Raw genomic sequence first — 22,425 nt, forward strand, 5'->3', positions numbered from 1 at the left:
AAAAAACTGAGAAGTGATGACAAAAAAAAACTCTTGAGCAAAGTCTAGATGTACTAAAATACTGAATTTGTTTGGTGAGGTTTAGGTTCATATAGCTATGCCTAAGACAGGGATGCTCAATCCCCAGGCCACAGTCTAGTACCCAGCCACACAGAAGGAGATGAATGTGAATGTCATCTGTATTTACAGTAACCGCCTCCACCCCATCACTCGAATTACAGCCTGAGCTCTGCCTCTGGTCAGATTGGCAGTGGCATTTGATTCTCATAGGAGCGAGAACCCTATTGTGAACCGCGCATGTGAGGGATCTAGGTTGCGCACTCTTAAGAGAATCTAATGCCTGATGATCTGTCATTGTGTCCCATCACCCCAGATGGGACTGACTAGTTGCAAGACAACAAGCTCAGGGGTCCCACTGATTCTACATTATGGTGAGTTATATAATTATTTCATTATATATTACAATGTAATAATAATAAAGTGCACAATAAATGTAATGCACCTGAATCATCCTGAAACCATCCCCTTGACCCCAGTCCATGGAAAAATTGTCTTCCACAAAACCAGTCCCTGGTGCCAAAGGTTGGGGACCACTTCCCTAAGAGCTATTTTTAAGTCTTGAAATTCTTGTGGAAAAATATAATTCACTGCAAGCACAAACTGTTTTCTTTCATTCAATCATTTTCAAAACACTACTGTTTCTAAAACATAAACTTTCTTAGAAATGCAACAATCAGTTCACAGTGGGAAGAACTGCATTTTGTTTTGCCTTCAACTATTTATACTGATCAGCAATTTATAAATTTGACTCATTCTTAACGGTGCTAACCACAGTTAAAATTCTTCTATCCAGACAACATATACTGTGAAACAAAAAAGCAAAGTGTGGAAAGTTTAATAAATTACAGGTGTGTTTCCAGAAAAACAAAATTTCTAATGTTAAATTCTTCATTAGCCCATTTAAAAATATATACATATTTAGCATACATATACTTTGTACACTACATTTCACATGTAATTGATGATAACCCACTTACCTACTGTTGGAGTATTGGCAGCACTTAATGAAGCAGATGATGAGATAGAAGAAGAACTTTCTGCCCGGGCTAATGGTGCAGCAGGAGGTGGGCTGGTGTTGGAAGTTACAGGTGGGCTGAATGGCCTGGGCTTAAAAACAAAAAGTTATTTATCAAAATGCTAAACCAGTATACCTCTCTTGTTAGAGCAGACTTTTAAGTTATCAGATAAATTTAACATACCAAACCAAATTTACTGTGTGAGTTTCTTTTAACTTAGTATCAGAGATGCCATATATCAAATCATTTTTAAGAACATACTAAAACCTGAAAAGGTTATTTTGAAATAATGCTGTAAAAAAGGTCTTTGGGCATAAAAATTTTCCTGTATTTAAAAAAGTATGTTTAAGACAGATTCTCAGAAGTTAAATTAGTTTAAACAGTATAAATGTTCTTCTTCCCAAACTGCTTCCCAAAAGCGTTGTTCACTTTACCTGACTACAAATATGAGAAAATTATTTCTCTACACCCTTGCCAGAAACAAATGGATGAGTCACAGAAGAAAAAGGGATTAAAATTTTTTTTCTAATTTGGAAAATAAAAATGAAACTTTCACTTTACTTTCATGAATGGGTTGATGTAATTTGGGGAGGTTTTAGTATTATCTGAGCTTTCACTAACCCTTTGCCTTATTTTCTTGCAAATATTTCCCTCCTTAAATATTGCTTATCCTTTACACTTTTGGTGTTTACAAATCTGATCACAATTTCCTCAGTAATTCCTTGTAATGTTTCCTCACTGTGAAAACTCACTCCATACAAAGGTTAGAGAGACTCAATTCTGTTGTCTTCCCAATTTTCTAATTAAACATAAAACAAATATAAAAAATATAACTCCAATTCATTTATCTTTTAATTTGGTGAACGGACTTTTTTCCTTCCAAGTTCCTAACTGTACCAATAATTCATCAGCAACACTTCCTGAGGTGTTTTGCTTTCTTAAAAAATAGGCATATTTGTCTTCATTTAAAAAAAAAAAAAAAAACCTTTTCCTGCTTACAAAAGTATTAGGCAAGTAGATACTTATTTAGTGCCTACTATGTGTCTGACCCTGGATTAGGTACTAGATACAAAGCTGTGAACAAGAAAGATAACTGTCCTCAGTTATTTGAGGAACATGGAAAAAAAAGGTAAAAACAAAACCCTGCTTGCATTCATACACTAGTCAACTCTTCATTGCATGAATATAAACTTACAGATATTCATTTTAATAAAACTGTCATTTTATTGCAAAAAGTGTTTTATAATTTGTAACCCCCCCACCCATTTAACATTTATTTTTTCCAGAGTACAGCTTTTTGATGACTCATTATGATGGACAATAGGTTGAAAAAATTCGGCAGGATGCTAAAAATGCAGCTGTATATATATGCACACCAAGGTGGTATAGGACATTGGAGTGAACAGATACCGATCAACAGCTAGTCTGAAACTCACAAGCTTGGAAAAAGTCTTGAGATCAACTACTGTGGGACATTTCTCCTATGGCAACATAACCTCAAGGCCAATACAATGTGACTGCCTTTTTAATTTTTTTTTTAGGTAAAGGCAAAAACAGCTCTTTTCTCAAGTGGTTTTCTCTAATTTTAGAATTATGCTATCTACTACAGTGGCCAATAGCACGTGAAATGTAACTAGTCCAAATTGAGATGTGCTATAACACACAAAGTAAACTTTGAAGACACGGCATACACACAAAAGGAATGTAAAAATCTCATTTTTATAATTGAATGTGTTAAAATAATATTTTTATATAGCAGATAAAATACATTACAATGAATTTCACTGTTTTTCTATGTGGCTACTAGAAAATTTTAAATTATATGTTGCTTATATTATATTTCTGTTGGACAGCATTGCTTTAAAACAATGTTTCTGAAACATTAGCATGCATCAGAATCGCATGGAGGGCTTGTTAATAATACACAGTTGCCGGGCCTCTCCCCTGAATTTCCGATTTGCCTGGGGTGGAGCCAGAGAAACTTTCTACCAAATTCCCTGGTGATGCTAATGCTACTGATCTGGTACTGCACTTTGGGTGCCCCTGCTCTAGAACAACGAGTGGTTCTTTCAGTGGGTAGGCAGGATGTGGTAATAGAATCCTTTGAGCATCTGGTGAAAGCTATGAGCTCTCTCCAGAAAAATGCACATATGAGCACGCAAAAAAAAACAAAAAAGGCACTCCAGTGTACAGCTGGAGAAAATTTAAATCAACATAACCTCTCCGGTGGGCAATAGAGAAATAATTATCAGGAGTCTTAAAAATGTACATAGAGTTTAGTTCATAAATTACACTTTTAAATTTTTTTTATTAAAAAAAATGAATGCTAGAAACCATAAGGATAGTCATTAAGACATCGTTTATAATAACAGAAACATGAAACTAAATGTTAAATAAATTTCTGAAAACTTTTAGAAATTTAATTCTGACAACAGGGTAGAAGACAGAGCACTCATATATTGAAATACTCTGTAGCCACTTAAAATGGTGCTCCCTGAAGCTCAGAGGGTGGTTTCTGGAAAGCTCTCAAGGATGGGGAGAGGGTGGTGTATGGTGATAGGGGGATGATGTGAAGGATTCAACTATGAGTCCCACTTTATTTTAATATATTAATACTTACAATTTAAAGTTATTTGGCAAAAGATTCTATCACTTCAAAGAAGCCTGAAGACTATAAAATAAGAATAATTCATTCAGCTACATGGATGGAACTGGAGGCCATTATCCTGAGTGAAATAACTCAGAAACAGAAAGTCAAATACCTCATGTTCTCACTAATAAGTGGGAGCTAAACAAAGGTTACACATGGACATATACAGTGGAATAATACAGAGTGAAGACTACAAAAGGTCAGAGGATGGGAAAAGGGTAGGGACAGAAAAAGTACCTGTTGGGTACTGTTGGGTACGATATTCACTATTCAGTTAATGGGTACACCAAAAGCCCACATTCTGCCAGTATGCAATATATGCATGTAATAAATCTGCACTTGTATCCCCTAATTCTATAAATAAAATTATAATCAAACAATAATTCATGATTATTCTTGAATTATATACTTGCAAGTGGAAAACAAATTAGAAATATGTAAAGTATGACTTTTTATTTAAAAATATGCCTATACCATTAATAACTTTTTGAGCAACTATTTGCATTCAACAATGTACTGTTTTACATGTATTAACTCATTTAAGTCTCACAACCTAGTATCATTACACATATTTTATCCATGAGGCAACTAAACTCTGATTAAATAACTGCTTAATGTTGCTCAGCTAATAAGTGGCTAATAAGCTAGTACTTTTAACTGTATTTTACTGCCTCTGGATAAACACGCATTCCAAAAAATGTTAACAGTAGTTATCTTTGGGTGGTGAAATACAGAGGAAATTTATAATTTTCTTTCTTTGCTTTCTGTTTTCCAAATTTTACAACATGATCATTTCCTGTTTTTACAATCAGGAAAAAAATCAATTTATTAAAATGTACTTAAAGTTCTAGTCATAACTTGATTTAAAAAAGAGAATGAAGTATTTTAAAATGTAGTAATTTCTGTATTACTTAAATATTAATCTTCTCCTTGGCAGCTTGCACCTAGTCTTTCATTTCACTTCCACTAAGTCTGTTCATTTGGAAAAGAAAGATAACACCATTTCAATATCTGGTGCCAAAGCTTTTCAATATATTCACTGAACATTTCATAACTGTACCACCCAACAGGCATCATGCAAAGTACTGAGGATACGAGACTGACGAAGGCATAGACCAGTAAGGATAACACACACACAAAAAGTACATACAAGGTGATATGTGAACTAACAGAAATATAAGCAAAGTATCTGGGTATAAGGAAGAGAAGTGAAGGAATGATCAAAGAGGTCTTTGCCTAGGTGGCGATATTTAGCTAGGTCTTAAAGAAAGAGGTCAACATAGAAAACTGAGGGGCATCTGAGATAGAGCACAGGAGGAAGACAAGGACATGTGAAAGAGCATGATGTGTTTGAGGAACACTGAAAAGTTTCAAGTGGCTGGAATCTAGGCTGAAAAGGGGAGAAAGATGGACAGTTAGTATAGGTTGTTGAGGCAGCTTTATAAAGACTTGTACATTCAGCTAAAACATTCAACCATACAGACCGAGAAACCACTGGAAATGTGTATCAAGGGAAAAATGATTAAACTGGACTTATAAATTTAATTCTGGTTATTAAACTGGCAATTAGTGTAGAAGACAAAGCAAAGCAAACCAGATCAATGGCAAATAAACTGGTTTGGGAGAGCCTCACTGAATAGAGTCTATAGATTTTCTCTATCTGATGACTTTTAAAAACCAATGATTTCCCACCCACGCATGTACTTTTATAAGTCAACTGGATGATGTGGACTCCAGTCTCCTTATGTGTAAAATTTTAAATGCCGAGCTTAGATGCCTTCCATGATCCTCCTTGCAGTATATACTTTTAAGGTCTAAGAACAAGCCACCATTTACTTCCTTAACATTTGACTTTAAGTAGAATTATATGAAAACTGCTTCTTTATTGTGAGACAATGAATACTGAATGGTAGTCTTATAATGTGCCAACTTTCTCAGGAAATCTGTTTCCTACTGGACAATGTCCTGTTTCACAGGTATGATCACTGAGGTAATAAGGAAAAGAAAAGGAAGCATTAGCTGGGAAAATTTTTCTATACTATGAGGATGTGGGTAGAAAACTTCAAGCAATTAACTAAAAGGGCATATAGAAAAATATCATTTGCATCTTAAATCAAAACAGTTACATAATTTTTTAAAAACCTGAGTACATACTATTTCATTAATCCCACTGAGTTTGCCTGAAGTAAGCTTTGGTCTGGAAGCAGGCCTCGGAGGTGGGACAATGGTGCCTACAGAAAGAGGAGTTGTGGGCCTGGCTGGTTGAGGGGAAAAAGAGAATTTGAAGAAAATCATTAGTATGCAGCAATCCTTACATAAAGACATTCTATTATAAAGAAACTGTTGGTAATCAAAGCTTATTTTTCAGGAGGCTCTTTTTTTTTTTAGATGTAATCACAGATGTTGAAATACTGGGAATCTATCAAATATGTTTTATTTTGAAGTGACCAGTAATATTCCTGAAAAAAAGTTAACCCTTCAATAACTGACACATATAAATTTTATTCCTGTTTCAATTATCTACACATATAAAAATTAAATCTGATATATTAGCTGATGAGAACAAACCAATTTTAGGTCAAAGGTCATTTGTTTATTGCCAATACATCTATTTTACAGATAGTAATTCCAGACCAAAAGGTTCTGAAGCTGTACCTCCAGAATAATATTGTAAACTCTAAATAAAATACTTACCTTAATTAAAATTATTAAATTTGACTTTTAAGTTGAACCACATTGTAACATTTTGGTGGGTAACATTATTTGAAATAATTAGATATTCTATTAGTATAAAAAAAAAAATTCCCCAAATCACTACAGTTAACTTTGGAAAGTGTTCAAAATCATATCTTAAATTGTTCCTAAGTCCTATATAAATTTGGTGTTGAGTTTTCAATGCCATTTGCTAATTTTACAAGTCAGAAATATCTGTATTCTTAATCTCATCACAATGTAAATTACTGGATAAATGTCAATGTATACATCATCAAAAGTCACAAATGTATTAGCATAATCAAAGCAGGAGTAAAAAAATGGAAGTAAATAGGTTTAAACCCTCTTTAAAGTCATGTTTAATAATCATTAATAAATTAAATGATTTTCAAAGCCCTTTGGTTCACACTAAAATACAGGCTATAATTCAGAGACTGAAAAATATAATGGGTGGAAAGAAATATATTCAGTATGTTTTCAAAGTTTAGAGATGTACAAAATTAAAAATATATAAGTGGGCCTAAGTATACACATGGGGAAATAAACTGCAAAGCTGAAGGCCTTTAATCATCAATGGAGGAATCAAGGAGGCATGAAAGGAACACGCATAGAGGTAGTAGGAAGAGACCTAAAGAAAAAGGTAGTCACACAGGATTGAAAGTTGTACATGCATGAGAGGTAGGGAATCACTTAGAAAGCATACCATAATAAGAGATAAAAGATGCAAGCGCTGTTCAGGTTGCTTAAGGAAAATAAAAAAGCTGGTAAATCAAGCTTAGATTCTGAGGCCACTGTCTTTTTCCAGTCAGTTCCCGTTCTTTCATGCTGCACAAACACTTGAAGCTGTACACTGGAAGAAATGTGCACAAAAATCTGAGGCCCATAACACCTCCCTGTGTATTACATGTCTACTTTAAAGATATGTTCATTATCAATGAAACCAGCACTAGCCTATGTTATTTCAAACTTGTGAGAGAGTTTACACAGCAGAGGCATTTATTACTGATCAAGTGGCCTGTCCAAATGGCATTTATATCGACTCAAACCAAGCCTGGTAGAAGTAGTAAGTTCAGTCAAAATTTGCTTTTTGAGAAAAGCTAATAACAATACTTATTAACACCACTGTTTATAAATGAATCTATATTGTATCTGCACAGGTCAATTAGGCACTGCTTCTAGAAGCCTCTGAAGGAGATAACTGCAATTGTTTACATTCTTCAATGTCCTATGTTTTATTTTTTGCTGGTGGTGGGGTGGAGCTCACTGCTACAAATATCTATTAGAAGCAGTGTTTCAAGAAATATGAATTGACCTGTGAAGTATAAAAAAACATTGGCGATAAGGGCTACTCTATATCTGCCCTCAGACATTAACTAAAGTGAATAGACAAAGCATGCTTGCCATACCATTCTTTATCTGAACAAAAGTGGAAACTAATCTAGAATCTAGAAGCAATAATGATGATGTAGAAGAAATAGCAGCAGCACTGTTAGCTGCTTCTGTAGGTACATTTTCAAAACATGTAATATTAGGCAAAGGTCACTGTGATCCTCAGAAATGCAGCTGTTGGAAGAAATCCCATCCAAAGCATTAGGAAACCTAAAAGTATTTTCAGCTTTACAATGCAATCTCTGGAATGCCTTCTGAGCAGCACTGGAGCTATTAATTGCAACAAGTTCATCAGTAAAGAAAATCCACTGACTTCACGGCCATGAAGCAAAAGGAACTTTATCTGTGCTCTCTAGTGGTGCTGTTACGGCAGAATAAAGTAGAGATTTTGGGGAAAAGTCTGGTGATGGACTTTCTAGACTCAGAATCTGACCGGGTTTCAAGTAAATGTTCAATTATCACACACCCAGGAAAATCAGTGAGAAAGGAAGTGAAGTTCCTACTCTGCTCTGTAAGGTCAGATGAATAAGAACAAAACAAAAAACTAGAAGCAACAGGAAAATTCTAGAACTAAAATATAAATCCATATAGCCAAAAAGTTATCTTGTTTTAATTATTTGAAACTAGAAAATTTAATAATACACAGAAGAAGTGCATAAGTTCAAATTACATTAACTGAAGAAAACAAGTATGTACATTAGAAACTTAAAATGCATATGAAAAACTGAAGGTCCAAAATTATATAAAGTCAGAGTTATTCCTGTTTTCCCAGAGGAGCAAAGGTAACCATTTACAGTCAGTACAAGATCTAAAAAGATTTGACAAGGTGGCAAAGCAATAATGCTGTGTATGCGTGGTACTCAACAAAGTTCATCATTGTCCTGTGATAAAACTGCCCCAGGAACTACATCAGAATACATCAATGTTCGAGTTAATATTTAAAAACAGCCCAATATTTTTCAAAAAATAATTTTAAGGTCTTTGTTTTGTTTTTTTGCGAGCACAAGAGTTCAATTAATTCATGGGCAGAGAAAACAGTCTGGCACTTACCAAAGGGGAGGTAAGTGTAAGATATTTGTGTTAAATTTTTAAAAATACATATATTGATGTTTATATATATTCATATCTGACATAAACATGAATGCTTATTTATAGTCTACATGGTATAAGATGCAACTGAAACTACTTTGCAGCCAAGCCCTAATCAACATTTTAAAACATGTAACAACACTGGGATGCTTAATTATCAGTTATTAACTGATTGATTGAAATTATTTTTTAGCCTGCTTTAAGATGAGGTCAGTGATGAATTAAGATTCTGAAAGACAAACAGGAGAGTAGGGAATGATCTCACAACCTGGACCTTGCTAAAATGTTAAAATGGGTACCTGGGTAGAGGAAGTTAAGATGGGAGAGAAGTGCATTGCAAAGAATGGTGGGACAAAATTTAAGACTTGTTGTAACTAGCGAGTACCAAGAAAACATAAAAATAAGTGAAATAAAAATTTCAGATAAAATGCCTATTTCATAACTTCACTTAGGACCAGTTCTGTAAAACAGGATAATCCCAATTATGAATTAGTTTGATCAATAATTATATTCTGTTCAAGTGAAGACTTAACAGTAATTACTATATAACAGGATAACTATCTATTTTGAGCATCACTAACATTTTTTTGAAAGGCAAAATTTATAATATTACTTTTCATACTATATAGGAAGATTTAAAAATGCATACTGAAGTGAATTTTAAAACCAGCAAAAAGTTAATAAATATTGTATCATTTCTTAACGGCCAAACATTAATGACCACTAAATGAAAACGAACAATTTTTTACCTGAAGTGATGGTGATATGAGCCATCTTTAGACAAGTAGCAAAAGGAAGAAAGAGTACTTTTATAAAAAGAAAGAGACTATACTAGAGAAAATATCAAGAAACAATGAGCAGAATTATGAAGAAATTTCTATATAACTAAAACCTCTGTGATACCAATCTGAAAAATTTTATTCATAATGGGATATTAATAAAATTTGAAAATACTGCTGAGAACTCCTTATTCTAAATGCATAATACCATTCCGACATTTTTACTAAACAAACGAGAGATTGGCAACAACATCAGGTTTTCCTGTACAATTACTTTCCTTATATAATACATATATAAGGTTAATTTTATAATACTAAATAGTAATAAATGCTCAGTGAAAAAGGCTATAAAGCCACTTCAGATTATGTTCAACTACCTTCTATTGACTGTTTCTTGCTGTTTTACAAGTATTAAGTACAGATTACTTTCCCTTCAAACGGTCAAATAGCATTTAGTGTTTAGAGTTAAGGTTTCTTATAATCCACTTATAGTTTCTTTTAAAAATATTTTGTTTCTAAACAGTCTAATTTTAAAAACCAATATTTAATTTTTAATAGTAAGATATTTCAACATGGCTTTTTTGTTGTTGCTGTTAATCTGCTAAAGTGTGATAGACAAAACAATGGCTTTAGAATAAGTAAGAGCCAGGTTTGAAACTTGTCTTCATCATTTACTAGCTACATAAACTTGGAGAAGTTACTTATTATCTCTGAGCTTTACTTTTTTCATCTATAAAACAGGGACAACAAAAACAACTTCATGCTGCTGTTAATGTGGTAAAATTAAATAGAATGTGTGGCACTCCTAACAAAATTACCTAGCATGAACTAGACAGATTTAAGTTCTTGCCCCATGATTCCAGCGCTTCCTTAACCCCAAATACTGGATGGCAATTCTTAAGTCCCAGAGAAGAGAGTAGAAAATCAATTAAAATTGATTTTATTTTCTTGTTTTGAACAAGCAGTGGTTTTATTAAACATACATTTTTGATGCCTGCTGTGTGACTAATGAAAAGAGAAACTTAATATATTCTTGCCAAAACAACTAAAAAGCATTTATCAACTTCTTTCATAAACTGCTTGGGAAGTGTTAAAGCCTTTCTAGAAAGCAGTTTGGCAGTAAGTATCATGGACATCATCTTGTAACCCATAAGTTTTAAATTGATAAATTATTACAAGCATATTGAGACATATGCACAAAATTTGTTATTTCTATGAATGTTCATAATACTAGAAAATTAGATGCAACTTAAACTTCCATCAAGAAAGAACATTGATAGGTATTTTGTATTTGAATTATCTATAAACAATAAGAATATTATTTGAATAATGATATAAAATGCCTAGAAATAAACACGGCAATTTAAAAAAACACTTAGTATTTTACACGTTTATTGTTAAGTCATAGAGTATCTAAGAGAACAAAACCAAAATAAAATCACTTTTATTTGGCAATACAGATGACAAATTTTTAGAAATTTTGATCATTAAGTACAACGCATAAAAAGTGAACGAGAAAAAGCAACTAAAGTATTCCTTATACTTAAAAAAAAACCATATATATACACACATATATATATTTACCTGATGATGATGAAGTTAGTGAAGATGAAGATGAATCAAGAGATGGTCCAAATAGGGGGTCCCAAGCAAGTAAATCACTGGTTCCTTTTCTACCATAATATTTTAAAAGTAAAAATTTTAACAAAAGAATATTTTATTAGTATAACATTTCTAGTCACTTATTTGTAAAATAATTCTATAGAAAGAATTCTAACAGCTCAATAAACATAATTAAAAAGTTGGGGCCAGGCACCATGGCTCATGCCTATAATCCCAACAGTTTTGGAGGCTCAGGTGGGAGGATCACTTGAGACTAGGAGTTCAAGATCAAGTCTGGGCAACATACATAGCAAGACTCAGTATCTATAAAAAAATTTTTTTTAATTAGCCAGGCATGGTGGTGCATGCCTGTAGTCCTAGCTATCCGGGAGGCTAAGGAAGATCACTTGAGCCCATGAGTTCTGGGCTGCAATGAGCTATAATTGCACCACTGTACTCCAGCCTGGGTAACAAAGCAAGACCCTGTCCCTAAAAAAAATATTTTTTTTTTAATTTAAAAGTTGGATACTCTACCAGTAGTATATGTGTAGAAATTAATTAACAGATTTAACAGCCAATATTTGTTAGAAGCATAACCTAAGATAGCATGTGAAGTTAGCAGAGGAGAATGGGGAAGATTAATTCCCATTCATCATGCCTTGTTAGACTCAACAACCTTGGGGGCTGTCATAATGGGAATAATAATTTCAGCTTTACATATAAAAAAGAGCAGCACATGTCTAAATGAACTGCCCAAAGACATACAGCTACTTCATTCTAAAACAGGCTCAGGTCTGCTGGTTCACACACAGCACCCAATCCTGAACAGAAAATTTAAGTGGTATAAAATTGGGTTAAAATTTTATAAGGCCATACTTATTTTCAAAGATGAAGAAAAAGGGTAAAGTGATTTTTTTAAGCCCTTAAGTACAGAAAGATGGCTTACATATTTTAATGTATCAAACTGCCATGATTTTAAAAATTTTTAGGAAATCTTACACAAAAAAACAGGCCCTCTATAATGAAGTGCTGTAATTATCTAAGAGTACATATCCAGCATCTCAACATGCACCTACATGAAAGCACACTACACCTCGTACAATAAAGCCTAGCATTGCAACTGCATGATTCCTAAAAACAGTTTTAAAACACTCAACAACTTATCTTTAAAAATGATACATCCAATAAATACCACCACTGTGCTCAATTAGTACCTCAAAAGTATCAAATAATTGTAAACTACCTATTTAATTAAGCCTACTTTTACTTGTGTTTTACATTAACTCTGGCCAGGCTTTGATGGCTCACGCCTGTAATCACAGCACTTTGGGAGGCTCAGGAGTCTCAGTCCAGGAGTTCAAGACCAGCCTGGGAAACATAGCAAGACCCAGTATCTTTTTCGAAAAAAATTAGCTGGGAGGCAGGGGTGGGAGGATTGTTTGAACCTGGGATGTTAAGGCTGCAGTGAGCCATGATCACGCCACTGCACTCCAGCCTGAGAGACAGAATAAGACCCTGTCTCAAAACAGACAAGCAAAAAACCATTAACTCAAAGACAGTATTCTTACTGATGGACACAGAAGTAAAAAGAGACCCATCCAACATTGGCTTTTTTTTTTTTTTTTTTTTTTTTTAAGAAGAGCTGGCAACATGCCTTCTGGCCTCTCTCTCCCTTTTCAACTTGAGACACTTCTCTGTTTTGAAGCTTATGAAGTATATTATTTTATAAGGTCACAGTCAAAACTGAAGAAAGAAATGAGAAAATTCCCATGAGACTAAACAGCTGAAATACAGATATGTATGAACTTAGGGTTTCATCATTTATTTAGAAGTAGTGAGGCTACCAAGGCCAACTGTGGTTAAATGGATTTCTTTCTTATTGTAAAAGGACATATTACCAAATGAGAAATAAATTTAAACTTCTAAAAACTCCAACAGGGCATTTGACAGCTCGGAAAACAGGATGATTAACAAAACTTTACGGGAATTAAAACTATAGAGCTAATAAAACTCTAGAAAAAAGGACAAAAGGATACTTAAAATGTAAGTGTGTGGAAGAAGAGATGAAAAGGTGGAGCACAGAAGATTTTCAGGGCAGCAAAAATACTCTGTATGGTACTATAATGATGAATACATGTCCTCACGCATTTGTCCAACACCAAGAATGAACCCTAATGTAAACTGTGGACTTTATGTGATTATGATGTGTCAATCAATGCAGGTTCACTGATTGTAACAAATGTACCACTCTGGTGAGAGAATCTGACTGTGAGAGAGACTGGGCATATGAAGCGACAGGGAGCATAAAGGGAAATCTCTGTGCTTTCCATTCAATTTTGCCATGAATCAAACACTGCTCTAAAAAATAAAGTCTATTTTTTAAAAAGAATTAAACATGGAAACTTACTCATTGGGTGGAGCAGATGGCTTTGATTTTGTTAACTCCTCATCTAATTAAAAAATTAAAATATTATGAAAACTTCATAATCTGAGAAATAAAATATTTTAATGAAAAAGAGAAACTCTATACACATAACACTATGACAATTAAAAATTTTGGAATTGATAATGTAAATACAAACAATAATGAAGAAAAAGTAAATTAAGATTTTAACAAGTTTTCTATTGTGTACATTAAAATAACTGAAACTACTAAATCCTGATTTCTTCTACTACCTTTAGTAAATTACTTAAGTCAATTAAACTATGATAGTCATTAAAATTGCTGTTTAGAAAAGAGAAAATATGGGTTGCAACTTTAAAAATAAGAAAAATGTTTAAATACATAAATTCTATTTAAGAATTTTAATTGATGAATCATGAATGCATTTTTCAAGTTCTAAGAATACTATTAGTGATTATTACATTGACAAAAAGTAGTTATTAACTCTTGAGGATGTCATATTTTGAAAAATTAAGAATCTTATAGCAAGCTGGAGCAAATCTCTTTATAAGATAGTTCGTTTTGCTACCTTTTGCATTTGTAACGTGCCTCATTTCACAAGCAAGTGGTAAACAGGGGAATAGCATCATAAATGCAAAACTCACATTGGTGCATAAGCAATTTTTCCTGCACCTTCATGTTATCTTTGCATCACCAAGCAATACCTGATGCAAAGTATATCAATATGAGTAACTTCCACAAACTATGGAGGAGTATCACAGTACAGGATACCCATTCACTCTACATTTTTCACTTGGCTCAGTTTGGTTGGTTGGTTTGCCTCAGTGTTTACTGTGCTATTCTTCAATATTTCTGCATTTTGCTCTCATCTCCACAACTCAGCACCCTCCATTTATCCTCATTTTCCTCACACCCCCTATCATTAAGCTACCATCAACATTTCTTTAAAGATAAAATCCTTACTTTTATTTATTTTGGTATTTATTATTAATTTACTAGGTCTTTTAAACTGTGTTAGAATTTTTATTAAGACTGATGTTAAAGTTTTTGTTAAGTATTCTGTTAACAAAATTACATAGCTTTTGAGTGGGCTGCTTCAACTATTTTTCCCACAACTCTTTGTTATTTTTAATGCATGATTCTGCAAAAGGTATTAGCACCCTAGAAAAGTTTTTAGTATAATTACGTTTTTAGTATAATTAAATTTATAATCGAATTTGTAATTGTGACATAACTTAAAAATAGGGAAAGCTCAATATTACTCATCTTATAAATGAAATGTCTTCTAGTTTATAAGACACAGAATGCCAGTGAAACCGTTTAACATTCTTAATCAGAAGTTACTTTTTGGCTTTGGTGATTTCTGAAAAATGTTGTAGCCATGTATTAAAGTTTAAAGCATGTCTCTCAGCTCTACAGGAAATAATATAGATATGTTGTTTTCTATTTAAAATAATTGTCCTTCTAGCCATTCAGCAGGGTTCATGATGAGAAAAGATCATTTATTTCTACAGCTACATAAGGGTAAAAGATTAACAAATTGCCTTATAAAGTTTAATAGACATAAAATAAGCAATTCAAATGTCAAACTTACTAGACAAATTCCGATTCATCTGTACCTAAAACAGAGATGCAAAATAGGTACCATGAAACAAATTAATTTGATAATGTAATATTTGGTAAAATGTTAATACTAGGAACCAAATTTTACATCGTTTTTAGTATATCTGCTCAATTGTAAAGTCTATTTACACAAAAGATATAGAGAAAAAACTGTCAGTAGTTTTTGTTTTACAGTAAAAAGTAATACATGTAGTTTTAACACCTAATGTTTTTAAAATATTAAACCAATATCTACAGCAAAACACTAAAACTTACTAATCTGAAAATTTAATACAAATATTTTGAAAGTCAATCCTCAAAAATTACAATGATTTTAAGTCAATGGGAAAAAATATAAAATCTTGTACTTACTGGACTGTGTCTCTAGTAGTACACGGAAGAAAAAGAAAATTAGGTTAGAATTCTGAATACTGTATTTTTCTGTTCTAATAATCATTCCCTATTCAATCACATCTAAAATACATACACCTTAAAATACATACACTGTCAGCTGGGAAAAAGTTAAGCAAATTAGGCAGCAAAATATATTCAGATACAATCTTTTCTAATCCAATATTAACTATTAAAATTGTCTTATTATTTTCATAGTAAGAAATTAATGCAAGTTCACTGTTTTAAAAACAAACAGAAAAGAGAAGACTACAAAAGAAAAACTTTAAAACTATTCACAATCTCACTATCCATATATTCCTCTAGCCTTTTATTTTACATATTTACACATATATTTTAAATTAGTTATGCTCTGACATCATATACATTTGGTTTGCAACCTCATACTTTGTATATATTCACCTCACCACCTTTTTTGTTTTTTTGAGACGAAGTCTCGCTCTGTTACCCAGGCTAGAGTGCAGTGGTGCAATCTCGGCTCACTGCAACCTCCACCTCACGGTTTTCAAGCAATTCTCCTGCCTCAGCCTCCCGAGCAGCTGGGACCACAGGCGCATGCCACCATGCCCAGCTAATTTTTTCTTTTTTTTTTTAGTAGAGACAGGGTTTCATTGTGTTAGCCAGGATGGTCTCGATCTCCTGACCTTGTGATCTGCCCACCTCAGCCTCCCAAAGTGCTGGGATTACAGGCGTGAGCCACCACACCAGGCTGTACACTCACCATCTTTTAAGCAACTCTGTACTTCAACATCAATCTTAATGTTAAATAGTAATGGTACAATAAAACCTCATTTCAGAAATATTTTTGTTAGAAAGAAAATAGTTTTGAAACTAAATTCTGAAGTACATGACTGGGAGAAAAACCACCTTTTTTTTCCAAACAAATACATGTAACTACTTAAAATATGTAATTAGACAATAATATGAAATAGAGAGAACCTTTATTCTTCATTATCAAGAAGAACAGATTTAATGTCAATCAATGATGATCACATATAGGTATACTTAACTGTTATCCTAAGAAATGCTTTTTTCACATAGTGTAACATTTTTAAATTTAAAATTGACATCAATGAGGAAAAAATTACTGGGATAATGTTTTATTTCTCCCGCAAATCCTATTAAGTACGGTATTTTAGACTTGAGGAATTAACTATTACCACTAAGAACTCTTATCCATGCCTTTCCTTGTTTGAAAAGTATGGGAAAATAAATGTTACAGTGGCAGACTTTAAAACAATGCAAATAGGGCGGCATGCCCAAGATAGCCGAATAGGAACAGCTCCAGCCTCCAGCTCCCAGCATGAGTGACACAGAAGATGGGTGATTTCTGCATTTTCAACTGAGGTATCGGGTTCATCTCACCGGGGAGTGTCGGACAATCGGTGCTGGTCAGCTGGTGCAGCCCCACCAGTGAGAGTTGAAGCAGGGCGAGGCATCGCCTCACCTGGGAAGTGCAACGGGGAAGGGAATCCCTTTTCCTAGCCAAGGGAAACTGAGACACACAACACCTGAAAAATCGGGTAACTCCCACCCTAATACTGTGCTTTACCAAGGGTCTTAGCAAATGGCACACCAGGAGATTATATCCCACACCCGGCCCAGAGGATCCCATGCCCACGGAGCCTCCCTCAACAGTGTCTGAGATCTAACTGCAAGGCGGCAGTGAGGCTGGGGGAGGGGCGCCCGCCATTGCTGAGGCTTAAGTGGGTAAACAAAGCTGCCAGGAAGCTCAAATTGGGTGGAGCCCACTGCAGCTCAAGGAGGCCAGTCTGCTTCTGTAGACTCCTCCTCTGGGGACAGGGCATAGCTAAACAAAAAGCAGCAGAAACCTTAGCAGAGGTAAATGCCTCTGTCTGACAGCTTTGAAGAGAGAAGTGGATCTCCCAGCATGGAGGTTGAGATCTGCGAATGGACAGACTGCCTGCTCAAGTGGGTCCCTAACCCCTGAGTAGCCAAACTGGGAGACATCCCCCACTAGGTGCAGACTGACACCTCACACCTCACATGGCAGGGTACACCCCTGAGACGAAGGTTCCAGAGCAAAAATCAGACAGCAACACTTGCTGTTCAGCAATATTCTATCTTCTGCAGCCTCCGCTGCTGATACCCAGGCAAACAGGGTCTGGAGTGGACCTCAAGCAAACTCCCACAGACCTACAGCTGAGGGTCCTGACTGTTAGAAGGAAAACTAACAAACAGAAAGGATACCCACACCAAAACCCCATTAGCACGTCACCATCATCAAAGACCAAAGGCAGATAAAACCACAAAGATGGGGAAAAAGCAGTACAGAAAAGCTGGAAATTCAAAAAATCAGAGCACATCTCCCCCTCCAAAGGAACGCAGCTCATCGCCAGCAACGGAACAAAGCTGGGCAGAGGATGACTTTGACGAGCTGAGAGAAGAAGGTTTTAGTCGATCAAACTTCTCAGAGCTAAAGGAGGAACTACGTAACCAGCACAAAAAAACTAAAAACCTTGAAAAAAGAATGGATGAATGGATGACTAGAATAATCAATGCAGCGAAGACCTTAAAAGAACAGATAGAGATGAAAACCATAACACGAGAAATACATGACAAATGCACAAGCTTCAATAACCGACTCGATCAACTGGAAGAAAGAGTATCAGCGATTGAAGATCAAATGAATGAAATGAAGCGAGAAGAGAAGTGTGGAGAAAAAAGAGTAAAAAGAAATGAACAAAGCCTCCAAGAAGTATGGGATTATGTGAAAAGACCAAATCTACATCTGATTGGTGTGCCTGAAAGTGACGGGGAAAACGGAACCAAGTTGGAAAACACTCTACAGGATATCATCCAGGAGAACTTCCCCAACCTAGTAAGGCAGGCCACCATCCAAATTCAGGAAATACAGAGAACGCCACAAAGATACTCCTCGAGAAGAGCAACTCCAAGACACATAATTGTCAGATTCACCAAAGTTGAAACGAAGGAAAAAATGTTAAGGGCAGCCAGAGAGAAAAGTCGGGTTACACACAAAGGGAAGCCCATCAGACTAACAGCAGATCTCTCGGCAGAAACTCTCCAAGCCAGAAGAGAGTGGGGGCCAATATTCAACATTCTTAAAGAAAAGAATTTTCAACCCAGAATTTCATATCCAACCAAACTAAGTTTCATAAGTGAAGAATAAATAAAATCCTTTACAGACAAGCAAATGCTTAGAGATTTTGTGACCACCAGGCCTTCCCTACAAGAGATCCTGAAGGAAGCACTAAACATGGAAAGGAAAAACAGGTACCAGCCATTGCAAAAACATGTCAAAATGTAAAGTCCATTGATGCTAGGAAGAAACTGCATCAACTAGCAAGCAAAATAACCAGCTAATATCATAATGACAGGATCAAGTTCACACATAACAATATTAACCTTAAATGTAAATGGACTAAATGGTCCAATTAAAAGACATAGACTGGCAAATTGGATAAAGAGTCAAGACCCATCAGTTTGCTGTATTCAGGAGACCCATCTCACATGCAGAGACACACATAGGCTCAAAATAAAGGGATGGAGGAAGATCTACCAAGCAAATGGAAAACAAAAAAAAGCAGAGGTTGCAATCCTAGTCTCTGATGAAACAGGCTTCAAACCATCAAAGATCAAAAGAGACAAAGAAGGCCACTACATAATGGTAAAGGGATCAATTCATCAGGAAGAGCTAACTATCCTAAATATATATGCACCCAATACAGGAGCACCCAGATTCATAAAGCAAGTCCTTAGAGACTTACAAAGAGACTTAGACTCCCATACAATAATAATGGGAGACTTTAACACCCCACTGTCAACATTAGACAGATCAACGAGACAGAAAGTTAACAAGGATATCCAGGAATTGAACTCAGCTCTGCACCAAGCAGACCTAATAGACATCTACAGAACTATCCACCCCAAATCAACAGAATATACATTCTTCTCAGCACCACATCGCACTTATTCCAAAATTGACCACATAGTTGGAAGAAAAGCACTCTTCAACAAATGTAAAAGAACAGAAATTATAACAAACTGTCTCTCAGACCACAGTGCAATTAAACTAGAACTCAGGATTAAGAAACTCAATCAAAAGTGCTCAACTACATGCAAACTGAACAACCTGCTCCTCAATGACTACTGGGTACATAACGAAATGAAGGCAGAAATAAAGATGTTCTTTGAAACCAATGAGAATAAAGATACAACATACCAGAATCTCTGGGACACATTTAAAGCAGTGTGTAGAGGGAAATTTATAGCACTAAATGCCCACAAGAGAAAGCAGGAAAGATCTAACATTGACACCCTAACATCACAATTAAAAGAACTAGAGAAGCAAGAGCAAACACATTCAAAAGCTAGCAGAAGGCAAGAAATAACTAAGATCAGAGCAGAACTGAAGGAGATAGAGACACTAAAAAACTCTCCAAAAAATCAATGAATCCAGGAGCTGGTTTTTTGAAAAGATCAACAAAATTGATAGACCGCTAGCAAGACTAATAAAGAAGAAAAGAGAGAAGAATCAAATAGACGCAATAAAAAATGATATGGGGATATCACCACCGACCCCACAGAAATACAAACTACCATCAGAGAATACTATAAACACCTCTACGCAAATAAACTAGAAAACCGAGAAGAAATGGATAATTTCCTGGACACATACACTCCCCCAAGACTAAACCAGGAAGAAGTTAAATCCCTGAACAGACCAATAGCAGGCTCTGAAATTGAGACAATAATTAATAGCCTACCAACCAAAAAAAGTCCAGGACCAGACGGATTCACAGCCGAATTCGACCAGAGATACAAGGAGGAGTTGGTACCATTCCTTCTGGAACTATTCCAATCAACAGAAAAAGAGGAAATCCTCCCTAACTCATTTTATGACGCCAACATCATCCTGATACCAAAGCCTGACAGAGATACAACAAAAAAAGAGAATTTTAGACCGATATCCCTGTTGAACGTCGATGCAAAAATCCTCAATAAAATACTGGCAAACCAAATCCAGCAGCACATCAAAAAGCTTATCCACCATGATCAAGTGGGCTTCATCCCTGGGATGCAAGGCTGGTTCAACATATGCAAATCAATAAACGTAATCCAGCATATAAACGGAACCAAAGACAAAAACCACATGATTATCTCAATAGATGCAGAAAAGGCCTTCGACAAAATTCAACAGCCCTTCATGCTAAAAAACTCTCAATAAATTCAGTATTGATGGAACGTATCTCAAAATAAGAGCTATTTATGAGAAACCCACAGCCAATATCATACTGAATGGGCCAAAAAAAGCATTCCCTTTGAAAACTGGCACAAGACAGGGATGCCCTCTCTCACCACTCCTATTCAACATAGTGTTGGAAGTTCTGGCTAGGGCAATCAGGCAAGAGAAAGAAATAAAGGGTTTTCAATTAGGAAAAGAGGAAGTCAAATTGTCCCTGTTTGCAGATGACATGATTGTATATTTAGAAAACCCCATCGTCTCAGCCCAAAATCTCCTTAAGCTGATAAGCAACTTCAGCAAAGTCTCAGGATACAAACTCAATGTGCAAAAATCACAAGCATTCTTATACACCAGTAACAGACAAAGAGAGCCAAATCATGAATAAACTCCCATTCACAATAGCTTCAAAGAGAATAAAATACCTAGGAATCCAACTTACAAGGGATGTAAAGGACCTCTTCAAGGAGAACTACAAACCACTGCTCAGTGAAATCAAAGAGGACACAAACAAATGGAAGAGCATACCATGCTCATGGATAGGAAGAATCAATATTGTGAAAATGGCCATCCTGCCCAAGGTAATTTATAGATTCAATGCCATCCCCATTAAGCTACCAATGACTTCCTTCACAGAATTGGAAAAAACTGCTTTAAAGTTCATATGGAACCAAAAAAGACCCCGCATTGCCAAGAACATCCTAAGCCAAAAGAACAAAGCTGGAGGCATCACGCTACCTGACTTCAAACTATAATGCAAGTCTACAGTAACCAAAACAGCATGGTATTGGTACCACAACAGAGATATAGACCAATGGAACAGAACAGAGCCCTCAGAAATAATACCACACACATCTACAGCCATCTGATCTTTGATAAACCTGAGAAAAACAAGAAATGGGGAAAGGATTCCCTATTTAATAAATGGTGCTGGGAAAATTGGCTAGCCATAAGTAGAAAGCTGAAACTGGATCCTTTCCTTACTCTTTATACGAAAATTAATTCAAGATGGATTACAGACTTAAATGTTAGACCTTAAACCATAAAAACCCAAGAAGAAAACCTAGGTAATACCATTCAGGACATAGGCATGGGCAAGGACTTCACGTCTAAAACACCAAAAGCAATGGCAACAAAAGCCAAAATTGACAAATGGCATCCAATTAAACTAAAGAGCTTCTGCACAGCAAAAGAAACTACCATCAGAGTGAACAGGCAACCTACAGAATGGGAGAAAATTTTTGCAATCTACTCATCTGACAAAGGGCTAATATCCAGAACCTATAAAGAACTCAATCAAATTTACAAGAAAAAAACAAGCGACCCCATCAAAAAGTGGGCAAAGGATATGAACAGACATTTCTCAAAAGAAGACATTTATACAGCCTACAGACACATGAAAAAAATGCTCATCATCACTTGCCATCAGAGAAATGCAAATCAAAACCACAATGAGATACCATCTCACACCAGTTAGAATGGCG

The 22,425-nt window shown here is 35.1% G+C and overlaps 1 protein-coding gene across 1 annotated transcript in view; it reads right to left on the reverse strand.

Annotated features, from left to right (window-relative positions):
- LOC105475167 (FCH and mu domain containing endocytic adaptor 2) overlaps positions 1-22,425 on the reverse strand; it is a 142,146-nt gene that overhangs the window by 21,050 nt on the left and 98,671 nt on the right. Inside the window, exons 13-18 of the mRNA XM_071098823.1 lie at positions 15,676-15,687; positions 15,296-15,320; positions 13,705-13,747; positions 11,280-11,368; positions 5,881-5,984; positions 1,038-1,167 (exon numbers count right to left, since the gene is read on the reverse strand). Coding sequence (XP_070954924.1) covers positions 1,038-1,167; positions 5,881-5,984; positions 11,280-11,368; positions 13,705-13,747; positions 15,296-15,320; positions 15,676-15,687 — 403 coding nt within the window. The remainder of the gene's footprint in view (positions 1-1,037; positions 1,168-5,880; positions 5,985-11,279; positions 11,369-13,704; positions 13,748-15,295; positions 15,321-15,675; positions 15,688-22,425) is intronic.

The sequence above is a fragment of the Macaca nemestrina genome, chromosome 6 (assembly GCF_043159975.1).
Source record: "Macaca nemestrina isolate mMacNem1 chromosome 6, mMacNem.hap1, whole genome shotgun sequence".
Classification (NCBI taxonomy): domain Eukaryota; kingdom Metazoa; phylum Chordata; class Mammalia; order Primates; family Cercopithecidae; genus Macaca; species Macaca nemestrina.